Below are 26,337 nucleotides of genomic sequence, written 5' to 3' on the forward strand. Positions count from 1 at the left end.
TGTTTGGTTGTAGGCTGTAGGCGATGATCGCAGAGGTCTTTTCCAACTTAATTAATTCCGTGTTTCTGGTTTTGTTGGGTTTTTTTTGGTTTTTTTTTTGTTTTTTTTTTTTTTTTTTTTAAATAAAAGTGTAGAATTGCAAAATCAGAACATGTCCAGCAGGCCGTGAATGCATTTCAGGAGAGCAGCTTCATTTGCCCATTGCTTTTATGATTCGCACCACTGCTTGCTGAAGTTGGTTTGGTGATGTGTTACTATTTATCTACGTGATGCTGTTGCCCAGAGGCTCCAGAGGATGCTGTAGTAAAACCATGGTAAAATTCTCACTTCAAACAACTTGCACCATAAAAAAGAGAAAAGAAATGGAGAAGAAGCATAATTGGAAGTACAATTTGGGTTTTGCAAATGTGAATTGTTTTATCACTACCCATGTTGCTTCTTTATTTTATTGTACTTCCATTTGTCTACCAACTACTACTTCATCCACCAGTTTGTTGACAAAAGTTTTGTTAAAAATGGGTCTTTGCCCCACTTGGTGTTAGAGCCATTTTAGGTTTTCACATAGGTTTCATGTAGTTGTCACATAATGTAAAATCAGGCTGGTCAGCAGGGTATTCAGGGCAACTGACAAAAATGCATGCTAGTATGTAAAGTAATAGATATACAAAATTTATTCTGATAGTCCATGTATTTCTTAAAAGATACCTCACAATCTTTTTTTACCAGTCCTACAAAGAGATAAGATCTGTTTATTCATCTGTACCTCCTGGGACAAGCTGCCTAAAAGATTATAGCATATCAGTTTGCTTATTTGTAGATAATATATTTAAATCCACTTGAGCATGGAACTAAAACAAATCTATCCCTGCATAACATGCATGCTGGGTTTTTGAGGAAAGTGGTTCATGGAAGAAGGCACAAACACAGAATTACATGGATAGGGTGACTATATTATGGATATGTAAAAAGGAAGGTCAGATTTCACGCCTGCCCATTTTGATGATGTTATTGTCATGTTAGGAATTCTGAGTCAATCTTGGAACACTTTCCAGGACCCAGGATACATGGAAGCAACAAAGAGTAATGGAGCAATTTGCCACCCTTCAGTGCTACCATTTTTCAGCTGCAGCAGTTTTCTGAGAGGCCTCCTGTTTGAGTATGGCATTGCAATAATAATTACCTAGCCACATTAGCATAACATCTGTTGCAAGAACACAGTCTGCAGAACCTTTCCTTGCTTTGCTGAGTTCCTTATTTGGCATCTTAGTCTCATAGTTTGTGAGGGTAATGTCTTCAGCAATTGCTCTAACAGAGTATTTTCATTTGTGTTTCTGTGACCTTATCTTTGCTGGTCATAACAAGAAGTTATTTTTTTAGTGGATGGTATTCTCCTTTTCAACACCAGGCAGCCCTGTTCACAGGAAGATAAGAGCTAGGGGCTAAATCTGTCATATGTTCTCAAATAGTGACATTAAGCTAAATCCTATTATAAAAATAAGCTAGAAAAATCTTTACTTGAAAAGGGGTAATAAATGGGTAGATCATACTTTTCTGTTTCAAACCTGGAATAGGTGCTTCTGAGTAAAGAGCATTTATTAGAAAAGACAGTGTCTTCCCTTTAGGTAACATTTACCATTCCAAAATTATCACCTCTACACAATCAGGACTACTGAAGTAGACATCCCTCAATATTCTCCTTTTGTATTCTTTACTCTTTTGCAGTTACACATGGAAGATTACAATCAAGCTGTAAAATGGCTTGCATTTTCCACAGCTGTATCAAGTAGGATTGGTTTCTGTTGTGTGTGGAGTGGTGTAGACAGGAGCTCTCTACATTGAGGCACCATTTGTGGTCCTTGTTGATCCACAGCTCACTGTTGGTTAATCCAAGGCCTCCAGGGCACAGGTAGCCTGCTACCTCATTTGTGTTTATTTTGCCTTTTCACCACAAATGCCACTATTATTTCCCCCATCCGGGAGAGGGGAGGGCATGATGAGAGCAGCTGCTAACTGGTGTGGTTATTTTGGTGGAGAGGAAGCCATTTGAAAGTATGATACCCAGTGCCATATGTAAATCAGTGGCTCTCTGGCTCTTCAGCTGAGGATCAGATCCGGCAGCAGCAGTGTGTGAGAGAGGTAGCCTGCTTAGGGCTACCTGCACATAAGGCAGAAAAAGAGCTGGCATTACTGATGAGTTATAGTTTTGTCATTTTGACTGTTTGTATGCATACAACATTCAGAAATAAAATGCTTTCTGGAGTAGTCATTTATTCTATACCCACCATCACCCCTGCTCATACAGCAGATAGGATGATATCTTACCCTTTAAACCTATGAGAATCCTTATCTCTGCCTCTTAGTCATGACCAACACATGTCCCTCAGAAGTACTTTCCATAACATCTCTCAGATCAGAATGACATTATGACATGATGTGATTTAGTTAAGTTTATTTTTATTTTTTATTTTCATTCAAGAGGCAGAAAAAAAAAAAAAAAAAAAAAAGGAGGGAAGTTAATAGCAAGGATTCAGGGCTGTAAGGAACTGTATCCTGATGCACCAAAAATTTTAAGCACATCATTAGTCCCAAAAGTTGACTGACTTTTGTGTAGAGTTAACATATTTGGTTAAGCCAGTACACTCAAATCAACTCTCATATAAGCAATATTTCTCCATTCTTTGTCAACCATGAGCAAGTGTTTTACAAACAATTTTCTGATAACACATAATGATAGGATTTCAGGCCTTCTGTTAAGAAGTTCCTTATCCTTGCCAAAATCACAGCCTAATTAAGCAGGTGATTTTATTCTGGTCCTGTTAGGATAAGTGATGAAATGGTAAATGGAAATAATCAGATGGTAGAAAATGCAAGATTGGGAAAGAAGGAAGAAAAGGTGTTTCATTTGAAAACTTGCAGAAGGAGATTACAGGAAAGAGCTCTCACATAATGAAATGGGAAGTGAGGCAAGGGCAAAAGTCAGCAGAAGATTGGACCTAAGTCTGGGGCCTTCCTTCCTCTCCATCAGCCCCTTATTTTCTCTCATAATACCTTTATCTCTAGAAGCCCTTGTGAAACAGAGGTTTTTCTAACATTTTTCTCTTTACAGCTTTTGTGGCTCTTTTCCCTGGGTCACATTTTGCTTCAATTCCTAAAATTTAATGTCCTTTTTAGCCAGACCAAAACACACAAACAAACAAAAAACTGTGGGGAAAGACTTGTTGCAGGTGTCTGTCCCATATAAGTGCAGATTAAATGAGATGTCACTTATGCATTTACCTTACAGTTGTTGTTCAAGGGCAAAGAGCAGAAGTGTAGTCTATGCTAGTTTAAGGATGATCTCAGTTTACAGCCTGCTGCTTCAAAGATTATGGCTTAATGTATTACCAAATTGTGTCTGTCAGTCTCAGAGCACAGACAGATCTTCCTCAACAACTGGCTAACAAATCCAGAAGAATTCAAGGACAGCTGGAATCACAGTGCCTTTACTGCAGTGGAAGTCAAAGCCTATTTTTCTCATCCTTTTTCATCTTCAAAAATCATCCTTTGTGGTTTTAGAAGGTGACTGGATAATATAGCTTATTGCAACACTTTTCCTTGTTGTTAAATAAAGTTACTATTGCACAAGAACACAAATTTCTAAAAGAGTTATAAATTAGAATATAACTGAAAGGGAACATATAGGTGAGAAATAAGAAAATAAAGAGAAGTGCACTTCAGATAAACATGGCATCCAGTGCCTGAGTTTAAATGTAGTTGATAGGAGATCTTGTTGCTACAGAAATAATTTGCCTTCTATCATCATGTAGTGCACAGAGACTGAAACAACTTTTCTTGCTTATAATGCAGAATAGACTATAAATAATACATTTAAAATGCAAGGAAGAAATTATTCAACCGCAGCAACATAATAAGCTTTAGTATATTCAACAATTTTGTTAATATTAATTTTGCATTTTTTTATATATATTTGTGAACCACTACAGCTTAAATAATTGAAATATAAAAGGAAGGGTAATCTTTGGTATGTTTATCTCATTGCTGTGCATAGCTACACTATTCTTCTGGATAGCTAATGTATTCCTGTAGAACAGTACTGATGTGACTCCATTTCCAGCTTTATAAGGAACCATCCAAATTTAACAAAAACATTCCCCTAACTCTAGTGTATTTTAGTGTAAAATTTTAAAGCTATTTCCAGTCGGTTTTAATTGACATAACAGGAAAACAGTGGTTATTCTTGCAACAAAAAGCTAAGACCTGATTCTGCTAAAATGACACAAAAGAGAAATCTGCTATTGGCTTCATGGTGAGAAAAAATGGGCTTTGTAATCTGAGATTCAGGACATTTTTAGAACATTCTTCTGAGATCTAGCTTGATTTCTATTAAAGCTAATGCAGAGACCCCTGTGGCATTTTGCAGGAATTGGATCAGGCTCTCAGTGGTACAGTCTGTTCTATATATAACTTACTCACTGCCGTTGGTGTTCGTGGCAGGCAGGCTCCCAACCCGAAGGAGCTGTGAGAGGTGATGGATCTTTACAGATGTAAGGCAGCTTGAAATAATTGCCATGGCAAGGGAGAGTTGTGCGAAACATCCTGCAGCTTTGTACTGCTTTTGAGGGGCCACTCTCTGTAACTAGAATTGCACATCTCTATATATCATTTTCTGTAATAATTGCACGAGAAATTACATGCATTGGGGTGTCCTGCCATGGAAATGCTGCTTCCTGCATTTCTCTGAAGGACCTATGTCCTTCACTGCTGGGATACAATACATTGATTTAGATAAAGATGTGGTGGAGAACTGAGTCAAGCGCAATGTCAAACAGTACCTAAGTGTAGTTGGATTATTTTAGTTGTAGTTTAGTCTGCATTTAAGTTTCTCCCAGCATCATTTTGTGTAGATGTCAGTATTTTGATTTCTACAATTTTTTCTCTGTTGCATCCTACATCCTTCTGTCACTTACTATGGACCATCTAAGTTTTTTTAACCCTTTACATTATTTACAGGAACATTATTACTCTACTTCCCTACATATAAGTGTTCTATGCAGTATTTCATCCAGCCAGAAAATTTCTGTTTTTTTTAAAAAGAGTTGAATAGAATCCAATTGGAATTCTACTAGAAAGAAATTAATTTCTTCTCATCTGGGATATCAGTGTCTTGACTTCTGTGCATTTACATGCTATTGATACTCTTTGTTTTCTTATGCTAACAGTTCTGTAAGGATGGATTAGAAACTGTTATTTCTTTTGTTTTCAGTATTTCTACATTAGTAATAGATCCAGCACCTAGAAATACCAGTGGAATTCAGTGACCTTCCATCAATAATCCATCTGGAAAAAGGCAATACGATTGAGCTTTCTTACAGTTGAAAGCAATATGAATATTTTCCTAGTAATTAAAATATTTTATTGTCATTTCTTATGTTTTATAACTTCTGGTCACTTTAAAGTTGAACTTAGCTTTCGTAGCAACAAAATAAATTCTGACCTTTATTTTTATTGGTTTGTTTTTTAGCTTGAACTCTGCTTCTTTCATGGTATCTAAGCATTTGCAAATGAGTCATATTTTCCTATATCCTCAGCATAAACATGTGAATGAACACAGTAATGAACTTGAATGAGCACAGCAACGATTTAATGCAGATTGCCTTGCATTTATTCCTTACTTACATGATCATGAAGCTACACTCTCTTATAAGATACCGGTGGATGTGATGATAGTGAGTGGATGAAGGGATGGTTTGGGCTGAGCCACTGAGGAAGAAGAGCAGTGGGTTTATCAGAAATCTGACTGTTGTGGCAAAAACTGTGGAGGAAAATTAGCATTTGGGGGGCAGCTGATACTTCATGGGCTAACTTTTTTATCTACAGTAACTCATGAAGTCTTTAAAGGGATTAATGGAGAGGACTGGAAAGCAGTCATGTGAATCTTGGTGATAAGAAATGGCCAGATGTGGTCCTGATCTGCCTGATGAAAAAGGTTTGTATGAAAGAAACTTGGATCAAAAGAAAATGACTTATGCCCCCTCTACATCCATCGGAGATGGTTCTGTTTCTGGAGATCTTCCACTGTGGCCAAACTGGAAGTAGAGCCCACATGGCATGAAGATGACTGTATATATAATTTCCTTGAAAAAGTAAGCAGCATCTGCCTCAAGCTGTGATGGCCTATAAATATTGATTAACACATCTGTGTAACTGATACCAACATTCCTTTACACTGTAGTAAATATGTCCATTCTGGACAGGATTTGCTCTAATGATCTCTGCTTATAATGAACATTTTTTAGTAATTAAATTCACATTGACAGTACATGTATCATTATTCCGATGTTTAGAAATTCCTGCAGTGCAGTTATCTGGTACTGAAACATAAGTGCCCATTTACTATGCATTTAAATTTAAAGTTAGGAAATATTACAAATATTACACAAAAAAACCCTATTAATAAACTTCTGTGTTACAATATTATGGTTAAGCTATCACTCATGAAATCTCAGGTTGAACTTATTATCCTGTTGATGACAGGATCACATTCTTCATTGAGGTTCAGTGGGTTTACCCAAGGCTGCTTTTTCCAGTGGTTTCTTTCCCTGCCTATCCAAACTTTCTGTGGGTTGAGGAGCTTTTTCTGCTACTCCTGCCTTTCCAGCAGTCTTCTTTGCTGCTTGCTGCTTGCTTTTTGTATCCTTTTCTGTTTCCACAGGGGGTATTTCATTTGGATCAGGTGTCTCTTCTCTAGCAGTAATTTCTTCTACGTGTGGCTTAATAAAATCTGATTTAGGAAAAGTAATAAAATTTCTGAGTAATCCTAAGTAACAATATTTACTGTGCTCAGCAACATTTCTTTCACATTGGTTATGACCTTATCATGTTCTTTTCTTCTTTCCCTGCCCATATAAAGAGATTCAGTATTACACATAGCATTACTACTTCTTATGGAACCAAAACCAAGCCCAAGTCTCTATGTCTCTAATTAAAATTATTTAGAGGTAGATACTGGAACACATTTACAGGTACAGAAATAATTGTTTCCTGCTTAAGTCACGTAATTTACAGGATTGTTTAGAAAAGTCTACCATACCAGTAAGACAAGAGAGGAAGGAAATGCTGTAAAATATTTGTTCTTGCCTTAGGAGCAAAAAGATGGGGGAGAATAAAAGTATTACATATTCTGTCAGAAATTATATAATATGTATACACCCTGTATACAAAGAAAAAATACTTAGGCAAAAATATGTAAAATAAATGTTCTGATACTGTCAGAATTTAAGACTGATTTGGAGTTAAAATGCTCTGTATGAGAGAGATGTAATTGTGAAGAATAAATCATTGTCCAAATAGCAATTCTATAGTTAGAATCTAAAAGAACAGTAAAATAAGATACAATTAATACATGGGAAGGCTGAATCACTAGAGAGCTTTTCATTTTTTACCCTTCCTCTAAATGAGACCAAAATTGGTCACTTATAACTCCAACTTTACCATTCAATATGGACATAAATCTAGGAGAGAATAATTGATTAATCTCAAGTAGCGGCTAAACAGTCAGGGTTTTCTAAAAGACTTAGGCATTTAGGGTCCCTGAATCAGTAAGGCCTTATTTTTTTGTGAAATATCAAATATCTAGCTGCTGAAATGAATCTCACTTTGGAAAATAATACCATCTGTGTATGTATCCATGCTTACAAAGTCTTTCCTCTGCATTGAGAAATTGAGAAGTATTTATTATGACTTAAAAAACTTCCATCAGCCAGGTTAGTCAAGGTGACAGCTTGAAGTGGAAGTAGAAAAAGTGGTTTGAAAATATTGATTTAAGTCTCTTTCACTTAGGCCTAACCTGGTAATTCACACTTTGGATCTGTTGTTGATTAAGAGCATATGTACTGTATGCTTGATTGATTGGGACCTATAAAATATTGATTGACAAAGACAATTAACTCTGTAACAATTTAACAATTTTTTCATTAGGATAGAAGACTCTAACAGTGAAGGCACTCTTACCTTTCTTTCCCCCCTCCTTCTGTTTGTTTGCTGTCATTGCTTTTTTCTTTTTAGATACAGGTTTATTATTTTGATTGTGTCCTTGGACTGTGTCAGTCTGCCCTGACACAGGCATCACAATCACCTGAAGCAAAGCAAGAACAAAACATGCACAAGCGCGACATGTAAATGCATCACAAATTCAGCCTGAAATCACCGTAACTGAGTCCCTGGAAGCAACACCTTTTGAAGGAACTTATTACTCTAACTTTCAGGGACACATGCATCTGCCAAAGCAAAGCAAAATAGAATCCAGCCTGTTACCTGGGAGGTGATTCACTTGTATTCCCTGGCTGTTCTGCCAAAAGGAGGGAGGCGGGAGGACAGATTTTTGGAAATAAAGTAGTAGAAATAAACTGTGTTCAAAATTCAGTGTTATTAAAAATAATACTGAGTAATAAATATCAGTTATTGCAAAGAGCTGGTCATATTCTTGTTTGCATTCTGGAGGATGGAAGAGCTGTGACTGTTATTTATATGTTGTATGTCATGGGACAAAGATGGAGTGACTTGTATATCATCTTTGAATTGGCTTCATGTTCTATTAAGAAAAATTATAACATAATTTTGCATAAGCCCTTTAAACTCAGGAATCTTGCTCTATCTCAAATTACAGATCTTGTCATGATTATATTTTGAAATTTAAAAATTAAGCCTTGTTACTTTGTCTGTTTTACTCAGCAGCTGTGACTAGATAATCTTAACTTGTTTTGGTAACAGATATTTATTGATTAAAGGATATAATTTCACACACATTAAAAATGCAATAATATGATCAATTTTGATGCTTGAGTGTGAAATATTTTATGAGATAAGGCTATGTGAACACATACACTGTTTATGTGAAACACCAAAATCACATTGTTTTTTGCATAATTTCATGTTAAAAATCCCTGTGATGTGAAATCTGTTCTGGAAGAAAAAGAGATTTATACCAGATAAACTCAATATGTTCCTTGAAACTAATGATACTATAAGTGCAGGTATGTGCACTAAAGTTAGGCATGTGCTAACATGTTTTGGTAGTTCATAAAACTGATGCAAATATGGATTATTTGTATAAGATTAGGATAATAATCATTAGCCCTTTATAGAAACTTATTTTAAACAAAAGAAATTGCTAAAATCAGCATTTTCGCCATTGGTAACTGTGTTGAATCTATTTTTACCTGAACCATTAAGAATTCCTTTTTGCTTCCACTTCAACATTAGCTGAGAGTAAACCTCACATTGCAAGGGTATAAGTGAGTGTTAACTGTACAACATTTAGTAGTGGCATCCTCACAGAAATGCACCAAAGTGCCTGGGACTGCAGCACTATTTCTGCAGTCAAAGTAGCTAGAAAAGACAAGAGAGAGTTTGTGAAAGATGCTTAGACTGAAAATATATATGTTAGTTCTTTAGATGTGGATGTGAAGAATTGTGCTGTTGTGAGACTACTAATGAAAACATTTATTGGCATGCAATGGGGCTGGCTACTGCTTCTAATCCTATTCTATACATATGTATATACATACATATGTCCAGCAGGTTCTGTTGCTTTTCCTCAGCTGGCATTGTAAAATAGCAGACGTGGAGTTATTTAATCTATGTTAAGTGCATTCAGAGTTCTGGACAAACTTTTTTCCTCTGAAATATTTTTGTGTAACACTTTTTTGTGTGTGTGTATGTGTGTGTGTTACAGTGAAGATTATTTTTGTACCTCTAAAAGATCTTTATAAAATATATTATTTCTGAATCTCCAGTGTTAAGTTTTCTATCTAACAAAACACTTATATATCACCCTTAAATCACAATTCATACCCAGGTGCATTGAAAAGCATAGGACTACTCCTGTGACAAAATTTGCAAAAATACCTTGTTGACTTAAGGTGTGAAGCAGTGAAGGTCTGGACAGAGAGGTGTCAAGAGATGCCATTGTGGTTTTGTTGCAAAGTGAAGATTAACAGGGATCTAAAGGGAAGCTGGAGATAATTACAGTGGTGAAAGCATTAAGACACTAAGACACTGTGCACAACTACATGAGCTGTGACTAATAAAACAAGACACAGTGAAACAAGCTTGTGATGGAAGGAAAGAAGTGAATTCAGTTTATTTGTGAACATAGAGCAGAGTTCATACACTTTTACAGACACACACACACACATATTATCCTGGCCTCCTAAGCCTTATTTTCATTTATGTTACAGTACTGTTAGCCTGTTTGGGCAGATTAAACAATATTTAGGGCTGTAAATGACACCCATATTAAGGCCTCACTAATTTAACACAGCAATACAAAGGGGCCTTAACACAGACAAAAACCAACACTCATTTCTCCGTGATCTAGCACATTCCATTTATGCTGCTTTACTAAAGCTGGAACAAATCCCAACTGTTGCTCAAACAGGCCCCGATCATTTTGATCTTTCCATCTACCTCATTAATTGCTTCCACTGAAACAATTCCTGACCCTTTCCTTCCAGATGCTCCAGGAAGAGGGTGAAATGGTGGGCGTGTGTTTACAGACAGTATGCACTTGGCCTTGCTTAAAATGCTATAGTTAGTTTCTGTGAAGTTAGCATTAAGAAAACGTTTAGGAAAGGCCTTTTTCCCTGGCATAAATGAGTGTATTAGAAGCAAATGTGAAGTGAATGGAAAAACCCAAGGCTGCCTGCTAAAGCAGAAAGCCATTTACACACATGGATTATATCAGCCTAACATCCAAAATCTCCTCTGTACTTCTGTCTTCTAGACTTAAATTCACGCGTTGGCTTTATCTTACTGCTTTTTCTCTTGCTCAGACTCTCTCTCCTCCTCAGGTATGTACACACTTACAGTGACGTCGCTGGTCTCTGTACCGTACTTGTTCTTCACAACAATGCTGTATTTCCCAGAGTCTTGCGTGGACACAGTAGAAATGGAAAAGCTGACATTTTTTCCAGATTCAAACTTCAGGATGCAATTGGCATCTGATACAAATGATTTTTCATTCTTCAGCCATGAGACCTCTGGGGTGGGATCTCCCCAGACAGTGCAAGAAAGATTAAGTGCCTACAGAAACATACAAAAGAATTATGAGTCAGTAAATATTTGCTGTATTTTTTGATGCCTGACTTTCCAAATATTCCAACTTCCCATTTAGCTTCCTGCTTTTAGTAAAGGGATGCATACCATCATCAGTAATCAATAATTTATGTTGCTCTTCTCTATAATAAAGGAAAAGTAGGAACTCAAGAATGCCATTAAAACCTTTCAATATTTTATGGACCTTCTTCTCTACTCTTATAATCATTAGTAGAGGTTTCTCCATGCATATTTTTTAATATAAAATTAGATATTATCTGCCTTTGTGTGTTAGACCTGAAATGAGATTTTAATGAGCTGTCAGGTGATTTCATTCACATTAAGCTCAACATACACACACACACACACGCACACACACACATATATATATATATATATATATATCCCATAAGTAAAGAAAGTGTGGCTGCTTTTTTTAGATAACTAAGAACAAAGTGGCCCTGGAATATTTTGTTTAATTTGGGATCCTTTTAAACTGTGCCCTGACAGCTTTTCTAACAGACTTGAAGTGTTTTATGCACTTCTGTAAAGCTATTTTTAACTGAAATCAAGACAGGCTTTACTCATTCTTTAGTGTTCATGTAAGTATTTCCCTTTGACTTTAGTACTGTTCCTAAGGACTGAATTCAGTCCCATCAGCCTGTAGGAAGTATCTTCACTGTTAGAGAATCATCATGTTGGAGAGGTCACTGCTAACTTCTTGTACCTTCAGCAGTCTGGTGGGTCTCTTGGGCACACTTTGGACAGGCCTCCTTTTTTTCTTGTCAGCTAATTCATTTTTGGGAGATATTGATACAGGTAAGTGATCCCTTCTTCCAGTCACAGTGCTATGGCAGTCTTCTCAAAAATATTTGCAAAAATTAGTATCACATAGAGACTCAAATGTGAAAAAAGTTCACATGACAATTCAGTGGTACATAGGCCTTTCTCTGGAACTTTATTTAGGAAGGAATTTATTTATATGTATGCCATTTAAAGGAGAATCTAACTGGACTGGAAATTTAAGAACTTCTACTGCAAAGAGAAAGGTCTTCAGCGCTTCATTGGGAATGGACTAAGTGATATATTTACCACTTAGTAGACAATATTTCACTTGACCGGAATCAAGTATCTCTTCCAACCTTCCCTCCAACTCACTGCTTCCTATCCAGTAGTGTGATAGTGGATTATGGGACAGAAGAGAGATGCCTGAAAGGTTGTTGAAATGAATGGACAGAAAAATTGACACCTCTATAAAAGTAAGAGGCATTGATATCGCTGATAACAAAATAAAAATCCCCATGTGCCCAACCTGAGGGCCAAAATGAGAGCAAAAGGGAAGGAGAAGTCTTTCTTCTATTAGCAACATGCAATTCTTGGTACCGAAGGAGGGCAGATTCCAAGTGAGAGGTGGTTACAGCATGGTGGAAATAGCATCTATCTGATTTCCTGCAGCACCTACAGCTGGTGACCACGTGGGGCTGTTGGCTCCTTTCTCTCATAGCCCACTGGTGTGAATGTGATTTCAATTGGCATATCAGTCCATCTTTTTGAAAAACAAGTGGGAAATGAGGTTTTGTGTTTCCCCCTCTTCTTTATCACTCTGGATACAAACATGTCCTCAGCCTTAGCCAGGCAATGCATATAGGGCCCTTCAGGTGCTCAGCATTTTATTATTGTCTTGTGATTCTCAGGGAAGCAAGAAGTCAGTAGCAAGTGTCTCCAGCTTCCACTCCACCACAGTGCTAATGAGCTGATGTCCATGTCCACACAGCTCCATTAGAGGCATCATTCAAAGCTGGGGTGTTTGAAGTACTGTCATATTCCATAATTCAAAGAGTTTCAAGCAGCAGTGATGAATCTTTTCTTCTTCTAAATAATTCCTTAAAATAGCTATATTTTCCTTAACCTTGCATCACTAGCTCCTGTTTGATATGAGTGATTCTCTTGATGTTCCCAACTCTTTCTATTTACTTTCCAGCTACTAATGTGCAGAGATGTGTCTTATAATTTGCTATGTAGATGGTGAGAACCTGTTTTTCTGGAAGGTAATTCCATAGCCAAGGCGAAATGATTGTTCACTGTGACTGCATCTGTTTCAGATTTCCGTTCTTTGGGCGAGAGATTGTCTTTGCTCATTTATTACTCACCGAAGCCCTTGATTATAATACTGTGTTCAACCTGATATCATTATGGTAAAAAAGTGTGCCTTGTACTCCTGGGCCCAGGGCATTGAGGCATGTCCACTTGAAGCAACCAGCAGCTGCAAGTTCAGACCCTTTGTGCCCCTCACTACCTCTTCTGCCTTTTACTGCAGATTATCATGAGTAGGGCAGTAGAGGTGGCAGAGAGACATGTGTCATTGTATTTCAAATATTGCCACTCTTCTTTCATATTAGCATAGAGTCCCAGTCGTGGATGGTTTGGGGAGTGGATTGAAGCAGCTCAGTTAAGGAAATCTGCTCCCTTCTTCCAGCCTATCTGTGAGGATCTACACCCCTGGCAGAAGGGTAGAATAGTGAGTTGGTGGGAAGAAGGATGTTACATGTTGCTTCTGTGTCCGAAAGTGCCTGTCAGAATCCTAAGCCTCTTCACTCATTTACAGGCCCTCATTAAAACAGCACTTAGGTTAAGATGGCTGGCTGGATACAAAACTTATGCTGGCATGCTCTGTCAGGTCAGATTCCTCCCTAATGGGAACTGACACTTAGCCTTTTCCAATTATACCACACTGCTGAGGAGCATTTATGTCTATCAGTGGAAGCCTCTTAGGCCATCTGGAACGCTATTTGATTAACACTCAGTAAACACTGGTTCATTCCTTCTCAGCTATACCCTCCAGCTCACATGTAAAAAGCTAATAAATGGCATCACAGTCACAATGTTAAGTTTAAATTTGAGATATGCCCGTGCTTGAAAGTTCAGTCTCAGGATACCAATCTGTTCTTATAAGTCTGTGGTAATAGTGGCACGAGAATTCACAATCAAAGCTTGCCGGACCTCTGCTACCTCATTTGCTATTTTACAAAATCCTCAATGATTGTGCAATTTGCATGAGTTACACAACAGAGAATTGCATTCTTCTCTCTCCAGCATATATGCAAACAACAGACAGATGAGCCAACACCACCCAAACCAGCTTTGTTTTCCCTGATCACTCTGTCCTACTCAGAACAATCCTCTACTGAATCAAGAAACATAAGGTCAAGGATATTGGTCTCAAGTTCTGAGTGTATTTCAGCCGTGTATTCAAGCATTATGAATGTCCTTGCTGTCAAGGACAACATGTGTCTGGGTAAGATTTTTGCAACTAATTTTTACAAACTTGTTTTATAAACACTGCACATTCTGTGTTAGTGAACTCATACACAATTTAATATCAACTTTCTTTTGTCTGAAAGATTAAAACTGGTAAAAGTTTACATCCAAGTTTACACCCTGCCAAAGCATCTCGCCTCCAAGCACTGATTAGCTGAGAATCTGCTAATTCATTCTGTTCCTTTGTGTCTTCTATCTATAGTTACAATGTTCACGAGTGCTTCTTACTTTACAGCATTTCTCAAACTGCTAAAGCTCTTAAAGAATTTTATTTTGTAATGTTAACATACTTGATTTTCCCAGAACTGCTGCAGTCTATCTTGTTTGCTATATCTCACATTGTTAAGCTTTTCAGAATAAGATTTTAGATTCTTAACACTTCTGCTGAGCTTATAATCAAATTCTTTTAACCCAGCTGACCTACTGACAGATAAAGCCAGAAATACCAGGGTGCTGCCTTACTATAGTTGTCACATTACAGGTTTTCAGTGACATTCACATGCCCTATTTCACTGCTTGAACATACTGTGAAGAGGAACTGGCTTGTGGCAGAGCAGCAGGAAGTGAAGAGCAGGCACTTCTTGGTCTCAGTGCTATTAAACAGCAAGCTGTAGAAGCAGTGTGCTGGCAAAAAGTTGTGAGACTCAGAACTCAGTTTCTGGGTCATCTGTTCTGTGCTCAAGCATCAGTGTTCCTCTGGGAGTGCCTTACCATAATCTTTCAGCTAAACTCTCCTAATATAATCCAGTATAGCACCAGTGACTTATTTTGACTTCCATCTCCTTTACCCCGAGGAAATAGAGAATTTTTTTCTCCTATTGACTGGAGGCTGGAAGAGAATTGAGTTATTGTGGTTTACTACTTTTACACCGTTTAAGAGCCAGCCACTACAGGTGTGATTACCATGTCACATTGCAAAGAAGTTAACTGCAGAAGGCATAGAATGACTGGCTCCCATGTGAAAAAAGAGCTAAACTTTCCTGATGCTCTGTTACAAGGAAAATAAATCTAACTGTGAAACCTGTGCATGAATTTTTAAAGAGCTGGTTATATAAGGAGTTTTAGTCCCAACTCACATTGTCATCTCACTTTTATCTAACTCTTAAGAAAAGACACTGCCCTGAATACATAAACCCATCTGTGCAAGTCCATTGAATTATGTACAGAAGGTAGGGGATGAATAAATAATGTAGCAGATTTAAAAGATGGCATCTTCAAAAAAAAAAAAAAAAAAAAAAAAAGGTGACTGTGTGACTGTTTTCCCATCATTGAAAGGCATTCAAGCTGTTGGGATGTTGTGTAAAGCTTCAGTTAATTTACTGTACCTTGCCCTCCTGGATGGTGACAACATCGGGCAAACCTCCAAGTACTCGTGCACGATCTGAAAATAAAGAAGATTAATTTTTTTTAGTGTCTCAAAATCAACTGTGTGCTGGATTCTGTTTCTCTTCTAGCTCTTTCCTTTTGTCTTATTTATGTACAACTTGTCTCTGATATCTGAGCTAGCAGAGAACTAGTCAGCAATTTTAGCACACCATTTGGACTTTAAAATATGTTGAATTCACAGCAGAAGATGTGTTAATAGTTGGTGTCAATCACTTATAGAGAGGAATTAAAGTACACGTGCAGCGTCCTGCAGACTTTGACATCAATTCGGTTTTAATTCTGAGTGCACAAAAAGGATTTACATTTTTGAGATCTGATACTCAAAATTTTTACTGCAGTAAACTAAAAACACTGGGTGTCCAAAGGAAAATGAATGACACCTGGTAAAATGCTGGAGATTGGCTTTTAATTTAGATACAAAGACGTCAGTCTCAGTGGCAACAATGAAGTTCCATCACTTGTGTGAATCTGTGTGCAAATGAGACTGATACCCGATTGATGTAGTTTTAAACTCGAGAGTCCCATAGAAATCCTAGGCAAATACAAACAAGCCAGTCGCATGCAGGCTTTAGGGCCCTTATCCTGGAATACGGATTTGGTTCGTTACAGGTCTGGGTGGAGCCTGGCAGAGGAAGGAAATGACTGTACAGAATGTTCCCCTCTGCTTTGCTCTGTAAAAGATGTGCTCTGGAGCAGGGAGATAACAGCCTTAGGAGCCCAGGAAAGGGCTGTGTTGTCACAGTTGGCATGACAGCTCCTCAGGGATAGTCCGGGTCAGAAATTAAAGGTCAGGGCAATCGCCGACCCCTCTGCGCTGTCTCAGCCAGGACTTGTGGGGGTTCCTGTTCGTATCCAAGCCCTGCTCTATCTCTCTATGCATTTTTCTCAAATAACTTTTCAAATGCCAGTCCTGCCCTCATTTTTACGCAGGTCTGAAAGTCATTTGAAATGAATTTGAACAGTTCATTTTTCCATGGCTTCTTCTGTAAGTAGGGAGGATAAAGAGTTTAATAATTCAAGTTGAAGTCTAATAACTTACTCCTCAAGTACTTAATACATACTTCTGCTTTAGTTGCTCTGCTGTAATTGACATACAGGCAAAAGTGTGAGGAGATTCTAAGCAATTAAAAAGCTACTGTTGCTTTCTTACCCATTTCTGTAAGTAATGCAGAGCCATTTGACATTTTAGAGCATTCAAAACTAGCCAAATTATTTTCTCAATCCTTGAAAACAAAGAGACTTTTGTGCAAAGAACATTAATGAGGGATCCCAGCAATAAAGTTTATTTTTAGAGAAGGCTAATACTGAGAACAGGAGCTTAGATAAGAAAAATCAACCTAACCCATAAGGATAATAAGATTAGCTGCAAAGTGGACCAGTGTTAAATCAACCAAGGGTCATTTCTCCTAGGTGTGAGGACAAATTTGGTTTAGGATGAGCACATGCATATAAACATGCCCACATGCCCTCTCTTTCCCAACACACAACCTTCCTGGAGAGGAAGAAAAGCTTAATAAACAGTTTCTTGTAACCATTGTCAAAGAAGGCCTACTTACTTTTCTCTGCAATCGCAGCTTGCCTGGAGTTGAAAATAAAAAAGGGAAAGTCCAATTTCAGTTAAGGTTTACTTAGAGTCATTGAGAAATAGATTATCTTTTAAACTGCTTTTAATCCATTAAGGAAAAGCTCTCTCATTGCTTGGCAAAACAGCTTTTTCTTTGCTACCTGACTGTTATATAAGAGTTGCACCGCAGAAGTCACATGCAAAACTCCTACGGGCTTCTGTATGACTAGGACTGTTTCATAAGATATAGTTATCTCCAGCACAAAACAAATAAATACTGTTATTATTTTATGCCTGCCATTTCTGTATTTAGATGGCATAATACTTACTTTAGTCTCTCAAACTCAGCAAAGGCTTCATCAAAGGCTTTGGAAAGAAGAAAAAAGTATGTTTAGAGATAAAACACCACACAAGTTTAAATTTAAAGTGAATAAATAAATTTAAAATGTAGATGTAATACATTTAAAATGTAAAATTTAAAATGCATGCATGTGTACTGTACAAACACAAAAATGCTGAATGGTTTGACTGATAAAGGCCATCTGGTATATGGCAGCTGTTATATATACACATAAAGGCATAAACACACTTTTTTCTTCCAGATGTCAGGCTTTAAGACAGAGGACAAGAAAGTAGTAGGCTGAAGTAATTTCACAAAAAAGTGGAAGAAATCCACAATGCATCACCTAAATGAGGGATTATGGCAGTGACCTTCCAAACTTTTTATATTATACATCTCTATATAAAATGATCTGAGCATTTTCTCCCTGTATGTATATATATTTATAGATTATGTAGATGTATACAAGTGAAGTTCTTGTATATTCTTCCTGCCACCCCAGTGAAGCACAATGGGTCATCTTGCACACACCCACTTCAGAGACCACTGGTTTATGGAATACAAGAGATATGATTTTCCAAGGATTGTTCACATCTACTTGAAGCATCACAGTGATGGCTACAAGCAAAGTGAACAACAAATTGTTGTCTCCTTTGTAAATTCAGGCTAAGCTGCCATCATGGGGGAGGTCAACCTCTCCTGTTTTGAAAGGGAAGAAGAAATATCTTTCCCTAGAAAGTGGAGATAAAGTACCAAAGCAGCAGCATGGAGACTATTACAATGTTATCACCCTTACACAGAGCTTGCGAACAAAAAGTGAAGCTTTAGGGATGAGAAGAGCAGGGAATGGAAAGAGCAGTTTGGAAGGAGTTAATCTGTTCTCTAGGATCTGAGAAGTCTCTCAAAGTAAAAGCTTCCAACAGTTAATGCAAATTGTTCCCCTCGTCCTTCCTCATGTTGATGAGAGGTCTTGGCATCTCTGAAGAATAAGGAGTTTTATTGCACCCATCAAAGAAATATGGTAGGAGAGTATCAGAACAAACTCATCCCTCCCTTCCTCCTTCAAATATTCCTTGGAAGAGAGACACACAGAAGGAAGAGAGACACACAGTGCTACAACTCACATTCAAAACTGCCAATCAATGTCAGCAACACAAGGGGTTTTGTAAAATAGCTCAGAAACTGGGCTGGCATCTTAGTAGGCAGACTGTAGATGGGTATTTAGAATAGGAAAAAGATGTTTGTATTTTATTACTTGAGAGCACAGGCTGGGGAAAACAAATGACATGGTTTGGGGATAACAAATCACAGAATCACAGGGTAAACTGGGTTGGAAGGAACCCACAAAGATCATCAAATTCAGCTCTTGATCCTGCACAGTGCCATCCCCAAGAGTTACATTGTGTGCCAGAGAGTATTGTCCAAAAATGCTTCTTAACTCTGTCAGGCTTGTTGGCACAGTCCCTACAAAGAATGCCAGACTGGTGGGTGCACACACAGACCCCAAAGGGTGACAGGTCTGTGGCAGGATCCTGTTGTGGATGCTCCCATGCTGCCACAGCACACTGCCCACACAGTGATGATGTTAGCAGAGGGAATGGCTTACCTTGTCCAGAAAGATCCACTGTCTTTTTGTGTGTTGTGTTGCCATCAAAGAGTTCCATTATGTATCTGCCTTTGTCCTGTGGAGTTGGCTCATTGATCTGCAACCAGATCTGCTCCCCAGTGACACCAGTCTTCATCCGGTCTGTGAACTTAATCTGGGTATCGCTGAAAAGTACAAAACAATGCTACCTTTTGGTTTTACTGGAGTATAAAAAGGGTTTGCTCATGTTGAGTCTCTGAGAACATCTGGAGTTAATAAATTATTTCCAAGATGCTATGGTATGACACCATATTCTGAAACCTTTGAAGTCAAACTCTTGCTGGAGTTGTGAGCCAGCTGGGCAGAATTGGTGTAACAGCCTTTCCCTGTTCAAGATCCAGCTATCATCAGAAAATGCAGAAAAATAATGCATCTCAGTCTGTGACCTGAGCCATAGAAAAGTTGTACAAGATCTGAAAAGCCAGATCTCTGAGGGATAGCCCAGGCATCCATATAATTACTCTTCTCTTTTTAACATATTTACTGTTGTCTTTTTAGCATAGGTTTATTTCTGGTTGGGCAAAACAAAACTATATGGGGCTGTATCTACAAAAAAACCCCCACTTTTGTCAAAAATGGTGTTTGCCCAGTTGGAATGATTTCTGATGCTCTGCTATGTTTGGAATTTAAACACACTCTGACATAAGCATATCTTCTTTCATTAAAAAAACAGAAAACAAAACAAAAAAAACCAAAAACCCAACACCCCCCTCCCTCACCCCCCAAAATCAATTTCTTAGCTTCCTAGCTAAGCAGTTAATTTCCCTGGATAAAGCAAAAGATATTTGTCAAATAAGCTGCTCATTTTCTTGTTATCTTTAAACTGATAACTTTGAATGCACTGGAGAGAAAAAATAATTTTTTTCTAGATTAATTTTACATGATTCAAGATGAAACAAGTTTCTAAAAATGAAATGGAGAAAAGAAAGAGAGAGGGAAGAAAACCCCCCCAGAATGCTTCATATTCTCTTGCACTTATTTGAAATACTTGGGACTTTGGATGATACCAGGTGAAAAGGAGTGCCAAGAAACAAGAGGGCCTCAAATGTCTTTCATTTCATTTCTCTGACAGAATGCTGGTTAACATCAGTGTCAATAATTACAGCAAGCCTGGTACAGCACATCCTGGGTATTCTGTGCCTCATTTACAAGAGTGTTATTGAGAGATCAGCAATTCAGGTTCCATCATACAGACTAACTACTACCATGTCCACAGGAAGTGAAACAGCAAGAACAGTAATAATGGATTTGAAGTGATCTAAGTTGTTTACTTCTCTTGTTAGCTTCTCTGGGTTTTCCAGTGCAAGCTATTTGTGCTGGCTGATAACTCAAAGGTGTCTCATAGATTTGGATGTGCTACTGCCATTAATTTTATGGAGAGCTGGGCATTCAAATTATTTTTTAAAATCTCAGTTCTTCTGTCTGTCTTGGTTACATTTGTAGTGCTTGCAGGAGGGGTTGTCTGGATTTTACTGCCCCAAACACATGCTGGAATTTGCTTTGCCTCCTAAAAATGAAGCCATGCATTAAGAGGATATGCCTGCTTGTCCCAGTTCCACTGAAATGTGGCTTCTAGACATGCAGATCTCCCGGGCAGGTATCTGTGAAGTACCTCCAGGTGCTGGCCTCTTTTGAAGCTTGACAGTCACTTGGGTTTTATTTGCATCACTCCTTAAAACTGAGTCAGGGAAAGATGCAGCTCCCACTGGGGAGGTGGGAAGTGCTCTGAAGCAGCAGGATCCTGCTGGCATCCTGTGGCATGGGACTGTCTTTCATGAGAGAAACAACAGGAGGCCTGGAACCACCACACCTGACTCTCATACTGATTTCCTGTGAAAGTAATTGACTGAAAAAAGCTCGTATGATATAAGGACTCATGAGAGTGGAGGGAAAACCTGGGCCTCATCTCTCTTCAGGTTGATTCTGAATCTATGAAACCAAAATTGCACTGGGTTTTGCAAAGCTCTCGTGTACTTACTTGTGCACCCAGCCTACTCTCAAATCTTCTACATAATAAGTAACATAGGAGTACAGTCTGATACCCTCAGCTGTGCTCTGGATTTTCAGGTCTGTTGCAGATAAAGCTGAAAGAAGAGCACATGGTTTTATGCAGCCATACAGCCATTCATTGAGTGCCACAATGAGTCATTCTTTCAAAAAAATAATTAAGTGCTTACCAATCTTTCTGCATACTTCATTCATCAGATCTGCAAAGGCTGTGGAAATAAAATCCAGAGACTAAGACTCTGTGTCTGCAGTCCAAGCACAGTCAACAACAGGACAAGTATTTTAGAAAATATTTTAGAAAATATTCTCCCCAGAAGGTCTGAAAAACCAGTCTTTGAAAAAGCTACCTTTTCAAGCATATTAGAAATCTGAGTAATGCAGAAATGTGGCCTGTTATTTTACAGTTTCCAGACCTTATTTAAGTGCAGTCTTGATGAATACTGCTGCAGCTTAACAAGAGGATTTTTTTTGTAAATGACAGTTAACAAGAGGATTTTTTTTTTTTTGTAAATGACACTGTTCAGCTGGAATGCTAGCCCATTTATATACATTCTAATGGATAGGAGTGGAATGTTAAGAACATAGTAATCACAGTAAGTGGAGAGGCCTCTAAGTAATTGACAAAATATACTAAAAATATTTTTAAATTATCTGGTTCTGCAATGTTTTTTCTATACTTGTAAGCTTTGATGGCCCCCTGAGGAAATCTCTTATCATTTTGCTTAGTGGTAATCACTGTATGCTCCCAAGATTATACAGAATCCAGATGCAATAAGTGGTATTCAAATGTTATTTGAACTGAAAAATCTCAGTTTTTCTAATCAGATAATGTTGTATACATGAGGAACAAAGCCACAAGAAGACAACATGTGGAGATACCTGTATTACCCCAAACCCACTTCAGTCCTGGTATCTGACCACAGCCAGACTCTGACCTGTATCCTTGAGCTTTAGCTCACTGGAGTCCTTTCCTCTGTCGTCCTTCAGTATGACTTCATATGTGCCAGCATCTTTCTTAGAAAACTGCAATATTGTAATGATAAAACCAGTTTTCAGAACAGGTACTGTAGAAAAATCTAGATTTTACTTGTGAACCCAGCTGATATCCCGTCCCTGTCCCCAGGCAGGTACCTGATGCCTGAGGCTGCCCCTGTGCCCCCTAGCTGCCCCACCCCTGGCTGGGGTGGTGGGATGGGCTTTGGCAGGAGGTCCTGGTATGCAGGGGACCCTGTCCTACCCCAAATCTGCTGTAAGGCTGGGTATGAACCCGACACCTCTGGTGATCCCTGAGTGACAAGCACTTTCCAAATGCTATTCAGAATGGAAATGTTGTCTCAATCTGTTGCTAAATTGACATGCAAAGGAAGTGACAAGCTTATTATCTCTTCTGTCATCATTTCCTGAAAATCTGAACAAGCAGTTACAGACAGACATTTGCTTTAGTGAAAACACAGACGCCTTGTGAGCGTTTCCATTTTTAAAACTCACTTCCTTTTTCAATTGTTCTGCTGGAGTACCAGATTAGATCATATAACTCATCTGAACACTAATTTCAACTGAAGGCTAATGAAAACAGTCACTCACCTCTGAAATCAGCAGAGTACACACGCCATCCTTAAAGTCGTGTTCTTCATCTACCATTATCTCCCTGTCATCTTTGTACCACACAATATGTGTTTCTTTCTTAATATTAGCCACCTAAAATGGATGAAAACCACATTGCAATTATTCACTTCATTTGAGCAGGGGAGCTCGGTGTTTTAATTTGGGTTAGCTTGTTCCAGGGGTTAGCATGTTCAAGTCTCTCACAGAAGAACAGCAAGCTTTACAACCTGTAACTGCAGTGAGTTACTGCAGGCCTCCGTTTTAAAATGAGGGAGGCAAGAGGGAAAACAGCAGGGATGCAAACAGAGAGAAAAGGAGACAAAGGAATGAGTTGGTCCTGCCCATGGAATTTCTACATGCACAAACAGGCCAAGAATGAATTAGTCCCTGAATTTACAAAGACTTGTCATTCCTTTTCAGGTGCCTTTCTCTGAGTGGGTGGCTGATAGACCTGAAGAAAGAAATTCAAGCTATTTTCCAACATATTTTATTACATGGAATGAGTTGCTGCCTCAGCAGGATTAACCTTCAGAGGCTCTGTCACTGTCCAACATGCAGCTGGGAGTGCAAAAGCAAAGGGCATGTCTTTAGTCCCTTTCCAACCATCTAGGTAGTGGTAGGCCAGTGTGGTGTACTCTGAATATTGTACTCAGGGTTTTCATTGCCCCTTACCTTACATTTCAACATCACATTACACTCATCAGTAACTTCCCATCCCAGTTTATCCACAAAATGAGGACCTGTTAGAAATTACAAGTATATTTTTAAAGGTCACATCAATGGTATTCATGATGCAAAATGAAAGACAGATGTGTTTTACTTGACAAGAATACTGTTCTATTTTAATGTGGTTTTATTTTTCCTATTTCTGCTTCAGAAGTAACCATGTAACATAACAAAACCCATGTATTTCAAATTAACATATATAACTATAGACAAACTCTTAACAGACACATATGTGATAGTTATAAGTATTCATATTATCACCTTGTTTCCTGTGCCACTCTTTTCTCTGGAAATCTGCTTCATCCTGTAGCTTCTTGAATACTAGGAATTAAAACCAGTAAGAAATACAAGGTTAAACTTATGTGCCATTGGTACAATGCTGCATGCCACTGTAACAGTTGGGTCTAACTCTATCCCTTGGATGTCACTGAGAAGCAGGCCATAGGATCAGGTTTTCACTGGACATTCCCAGTGTCAGAAGCTGATTACAGCTAACTCAACTTTCCTAGCTGCTTGCAGTCAGCAGGAGTTTTATGTGTCCTGCCTGATGATGTGCAGCCCCCAGTCATGCAGCTCCTGGTAGGAAGGCAAATGGAGGCAGCAGAGTCAGCAGCTGCTTGAGCTCTAACAGGTGCAGCTACTTGTTCCCAGCTGAATGGGCTTTTTATATGGGAAATTTTCATTTCACCCATAGGAAAGCAAATCATGACATGCTGCAGTATTTCACATTTCTGTAACAATTCCCCTTCCTCCCATCACTTTAAGAATTTCAGTTCACACACATGCCCTGTCCTGTTGGAGGCAGGCAAAACTGTGACATAAAAAAACTGGAACGTCTATTGGTGTTGAAAACAGTGAAAAGCCAGCCCACTGCATAATACAGATTAGCCTACCATCACCAATGAGGACAAGACTAGATTGATTGGTTGCTTTTCCATCCTGCAGCTGGAACGTGTAAGTGCCTTCATCCTTTTCCTCAAGTTTATCCATAATCATTTCAACAAGGCCGGTATTGTGGTCCACCTTCATTTTATATTTCTGTGGGAGTGGAAAGTAAAGCAACAATTAATACATGTCAGAGACAGAAAATATTTGTGAAGTGTTATAATGATCTCTTTAGGAGAATTATTTTTTTGGATTCCCACTTCTTCAGGTTCCCATTTGTTCATATCCCTATCCTATTCTAGACTCACTATCTCTACCTCCAGCTCCAAATGTACAACCAAATAGATAAATAAATCTGTTTATTTCCTAATGCTGTACAACCACATCATGCCTGTTGCACAGTGAGTACTATGCTCTTTTTCATTAGAAAGGTTTAGATTAACCTGTTCAGAATAATGTTTCCTTTGGAGGTGATTATACTGTACAAGGTCATGTCTAGAATGCCCCATCTCTGCCTTCTATCTGATATTGGTGTTGCAACAAAATCATGCCAAGTCCCGTCTTTGGGGTGTTAACAAGTTCTGCAGCTGGAAACAACCACTTGGGAATTTTTCTGTGATGTAATAAATTCCTTCAAACCACAAAGAGAGATGAGAACAAGGGTATTCCAGGGCTATAGATGAAGGAGGTAGGAGGAGTCTGAGCAGTTGCAGTGATTCCTTGAAACCACAGATAATAGAACACGTGGTATTCACAAAATTCAGGAAGGCATATAACTTCCCTTTATAAAAAGCATCCAGTAGAATTCATCTGGACCTCAGAACTATGGATAAAATCTTTCTAATAATGCTTTCCATGACATATTCTATTTCTCATGAAAATTCATCAGAGTGGAACACTAGTTGGAAGCATACTGAAGATAGAGACACTAATCCTCATTGATACTCATGAAAATGCAAACATGTAAGCAGTGAAAAGCCTTACCTCTCCATTGAAAATCTCCTTATCATTAAATACAAAATTGGCCTTTGCATTGCCAGACAGTTTTTCAGCTTGCAGCCAGAATCTCACTTCTCCTTTTTCCAAGATTTCCACAGCCAACTCAGATATAAGTGGGACAGCTACAAAGAAGAAAGAAAGGAATGATGCCTATTTTGCCTGTGCCCTAACAACTATTGTCTGCAACAACAAGAAAGCCACTTAATCCTTCCATACTCGAATACTGTATGCAAGGTAACTAGCTCATAACAGCTCTTCACACAGACAGAATGACTCTCCACCCACATATACATAGAATGACAGATGAGATTTAGTCCTTTGATCCTTCAATCACAAGGCCAAACTAAAAGTGTTCAAGGTTTGAGTTATGCTCCATTCTAAAACAAGGCTATTTCAAATGCAAGCTGCAAGTATCTGTACAGCATTATGTGAGTCTGTATGCTGCAGACCCATGTTTAATTAGTTGTCTAATAATATTACTGTAAGACAGTGAACTGACTCAGAGGGGAAAAAACAAAACAAATCACAAAAGATCTCCAAGCACAAAGCCAGATCAGAAAGTCAGCTGCTGAGCTGTAGGTTGGGAGATTTTTGAAAACCCTCTGATCCTCTTCTGAGTGGAACCCCCATCTCCAGAATTCACCAAATATTCCAACACATCCTGTCTCCCCTGTACATTTTGTTTTCTTACAAGAAACCGAAACTCCCACATATAAACCAATTCAGTGTGTCAACAGGGGAAAAAATATGCAAAAGTCACATACTATA

At 38.3% G+C, this 26,337-nt stretch overlaps 1 protein-coding gene across 2 annotated transcripts in view; it reads right to left on the minus strand.

Annotated features, from left to right (window-relative positions):
• Positions 1 to 3,449: 3,449 nt before the first annotated feature.
• Positions 3,450 to 26,337, minus strand: part of MYOM1 (myomesin 1) — a 75,426-nt gene continuing 52,538 nt past the window's right edge. The window contains exons 26-40 of one of the 2 annotated variants that reach the window (XM_077784125.1): positions 25,555 to 25,691; positions 24,579 to 24,723; positions 23,947 to 24,006; positions 23,632 to 23,699; positions 22,939 to 23,052; positions 22,290 to 22,377; positions 21,525 to 21,563; positions 21,326 to 21,431; positions 19,309 to 19,472; positions 17,692 to 17,728; positions 17,355 to 17,377; positions 15,738 to 15,793; positions 10,867 to 11,082; positions 8,011 to 8,134; positions 3,450 to 6,781 (exon numbers count right to left, since the gene is read on the minus strand). In XM_077784125.1, coding sequence (XP_077640251.1) covers positions 6,546 to 6,781; positions 8,011 to 8,134; positions 10,867 to 11,082; positions 15,738 to 15,793; positions 17,355 to 17,377; positions 17,692 to 17,728; positions 19,309 to 19,472; positions 21,326 to 21,431; positions 21,525 to 21,563; positions 22,290 to 22,377; positions 22,939 to 23,052; positions 23,632 to 23,699; positions 23,947 to 24,006; positions 24,579 to 24,723; positions 25,555 to 25,691 — 1,613 coding nt within the window. In that variant the 3' untranslated portion in view covers positions 3,450 to 6,545. Of the gene's footprint in view, positions 6,782 to 8,010; positions 8,135 to 10,110; positions 11,083 to 15,737; positions 15,794 to 17,354; positions 17,378 to 17,691; positions 17,729 to 19,308; positions 19,473 to 21,325; positions 21,432 to 21,524; positions 21,564 to 22,289; positions 22,378 to 22,938; positions 23,053 to 23,631; positions 23,700 to 23,946; positions 24,007 to 24,578; positions 24,724 to 25,554; positions 25,692 to 26,337 lie in introns of those variants that run through there. The other variant, XM_021551514.3, reaches the window with a different exon arrangement.

The sequence above is a fragment of the Lonchura striata genome, chromosome 1 (assembly GCF_046129695.1).
Source record: "Lonchura striata isolate bLonStr1 chromosome 1, bLonStr1.mat, whole genome shotgun sequence".
Classification (NCBI taxonomy): domain Eukaryota; kingdom Metazoa; phylum Chordata; class Aves; order Passeriformes; family Estrildidae; genus Lonchura; species Lonchura striata.